At 35.8% G+C, this 2,500-nt stretch overlaps 1 protein-coding gene across 2 annotated transcripts in view; it reads right to left on the bottom strand.

Moving 5' to 3' along the window:
• Positions 1-2,500, bottom strand: part of LOC122257267 (galactosylgalactosylxylosylprotein 3-beta-glucuronosyltransferase P) — a 13,955-nt gene that overhangs the window by 9,198 nt on the left and 2,257 nt on the right. For both annotated transcript variants that reach the window (XM_086541937.1, XM_086541938.1), the window contains exons 3-4: positions 1,081-1,208; positions 516-637 (exon numbers count right to left, since the gene is read on the bottom strand). In XM_086541937.1, coding sequence (XP_086398063.1) covers positions 516-637; positions 1,081-1,208 — 250 coding nt within the window. The remainder of the gene's footprint in view (positions 1-515; positions 638-1,080; positions 1,209-2,500) is intronic.

Raw genomic sequence — 2,500 nt, 5'->3', positions numbered from 1 at the left:
GATGAAGGAAATAGCATATAACTAAAACCATATTTTCATAAAAATACTTTTAGCGGTGAAGCGGTGCAAAAATACCTTTCAAATCAATTGTTAGACAGACGCGCCCATTTCCGTGTTGCTCACAGACAGGGATCCATAAGAATAGGATATTGGTATCGAATAGTTTCAACTTTGCAAATTAATCGTTTAATGCACCCTTATCCGTGTAACTCCCAAACAGCAGTATTGTTTGTATTGTTAGCGAATAGTGTCTCCCTTCTAGTGTCTGTATATTCACGTATACTAAAGTAATCCTTACTCGGGTTGTTTTCATAGACCTTTAAAAATGGAGCAATATAACAAAATACTTACGAAAATTGAATATTGTAATTTACAAAGACCAATCCTTACTCGGGTCGTTTGCATAGACCTTTAAAAATGGGGCAATATAACAAAAAAACAAAACAAAAAATTAATAGTGTGATTTACAAAGACCGATAAGAAGAGAGTATTGTGAGCGAAATGCCTCCAAGTACCTGTTAAAGACGCCCTTTCCCATGCTTTTCTGGTCCTTATATTCATCGGGCATTGTGGCGCACAGGTGGGTGTAGGGGATGCCCGTCCTGTCCAGAAGATCCCGCACCACCTGGCTCGTTTTCTGCAAAGGTCAAGTGAGGTCAGCTCTTGGTCCGTGATATGCTTGTCTTTTGGGTGGAAGTTGGTTGATGACTTTCAGAGATTGTAAATTTTTAATGAAATCTTGTTTTATTTACCTTTAGTATTTTTTTTAGGAGACTTTTACGTACATTATAAACCTCACGTATTAGTAGACAAATGGACTTGTATATACACTCTATCAATTGCAAACACACACAAACATACAAACACATACGTAAGCACACACACAAACAAAGGCACTCATTCACAAGCAAACACACGCAAGCCCACCCCCCCCCAAAAAAAAACACACATATAAACAAACAAACAAACAAACACACATATAAACAACCACAAAACCAACACAAACAAACAAACAAACACACGGACACATATATAAACCACCACAAACCCAACACACACCCACACACAAACCACCCTTACCTCAGCATCCTCAACCACAATCCAGTGTAAGTTTGGAACCAGCATCAGCGTCTGTGACATCCTGGTCATGTCTGCCATCTGAGTGTTCCGTCGGTACGTGGGAGTAATCACGTACAGAGGCGGCCAGGCTTTTGGGGTGAGGGGGTGGGGGTGGGGGTGGGGGTGGGAGGGAGGGGAGGTGTAAAAAAAATGGATGTTATGATTGATATTTTCGTTATGATGGTTTGGATTTTTTTTTTTTTTCATTGTTATTATTGGTATTTATTTTATTTTTAAAATTTTATTGTTATTATTGTTGTCGTTATTTTTGTTATTTCTAGTGTTATTATTATCATTATTATTATTATTATCATTGTTATTATTATTATCATTATTATTATCATTATTATATTCCTCAATAATATTACTATAATTAATATCATCATTATCATCATCACTATTATTACTATCAACATTATCATTACCAACATTATTCTTATTATTTATATTACTATCATCATTATCATTATCCTTATTATCACCATCTTTATCGTTATCATCATTATCATTATTACTGCTGTTATCATTATCATTATTATTATTTTCATCATCATTGTTACCATTATCATCTTCATTCTTATCATCATTATCATCATCATTATCTTCATCCTCTTCCTCCTCATCACCATCATTATCATTATAATCATTATCGTCATTTTTATCATTTCATCATCATCATTGTTACTACTATCACAAATATCATTGATATTATCATCATCCGTTTCATCATTATCATCATTACTCTTGTTATTTCTACTCTTTTCATTGAATGTTATGTGCACTAAATTAAAATCTGGAATAATCTGATCATCATCATAATCATCATTAAACAAAATACATTTTTGATAAGATGATGTGGGAAATTGGATGTGTGTGTGTGTGTGATCAAAAGTAAAAGCAGGGAGAGTCTGTGTGTTTATGTGAATAACTTAGAGGCGACAGACAGAAAGAGAAGGTTGATAAAGATAGGAATGGGAATCAACATCATCTTTGCAGACACGAATGATAACTGGATATTCCCAGTGATGCATTGATCAACAATTGCCACCGTTAACCCATGCGTCAGGTTGCCAGTATCATGAATACGATTCAAAGCTTTAATGCAGAGGTTTTGATGTCAATGGTCCACTCCCAGGCTGCAGGCCCAGTGCAAGGACATATAGCCTGCAGGATAAAGCAGTTCCAGTCAGCCCGAAGTATATGCCGATTACATGTCACAACGTAAATTTCTTGCGGAAAGAAGGACATATAGATTGGCCATATAGCTACAGTAAGAGACGGTGTGCCAGAAAAGGTCAGCAACTGTATTTTGGTAAATCCTGTGTTAGCATTTGGCACGAATGGCCTATATAAAATGGCTCTTACGTATGATTACCGCAGC

The sequence above is a fragment of the Penaeus japonicus genome, unplaced genomic scaffold, assembly GCF_977035675.1.
Source record: "Penaeus japonicus unplaced genomic scaffold, GWHDUDI00000001_assembly GWHDUDI00000011, whole genome shotgun sequence".
Classification (NCBI taxonomy): domain Eukaryota; kingdom Metazoa; phylum Arthropoda; class Malacostraca; order Decapoda; family Penaeidae; genus Penaeus; species Penaeus japonicus.
Note: the sequence above shows the minus strand (reverse complement) of the source record. Positions and strands in the feature narration are given on the sequence as shown.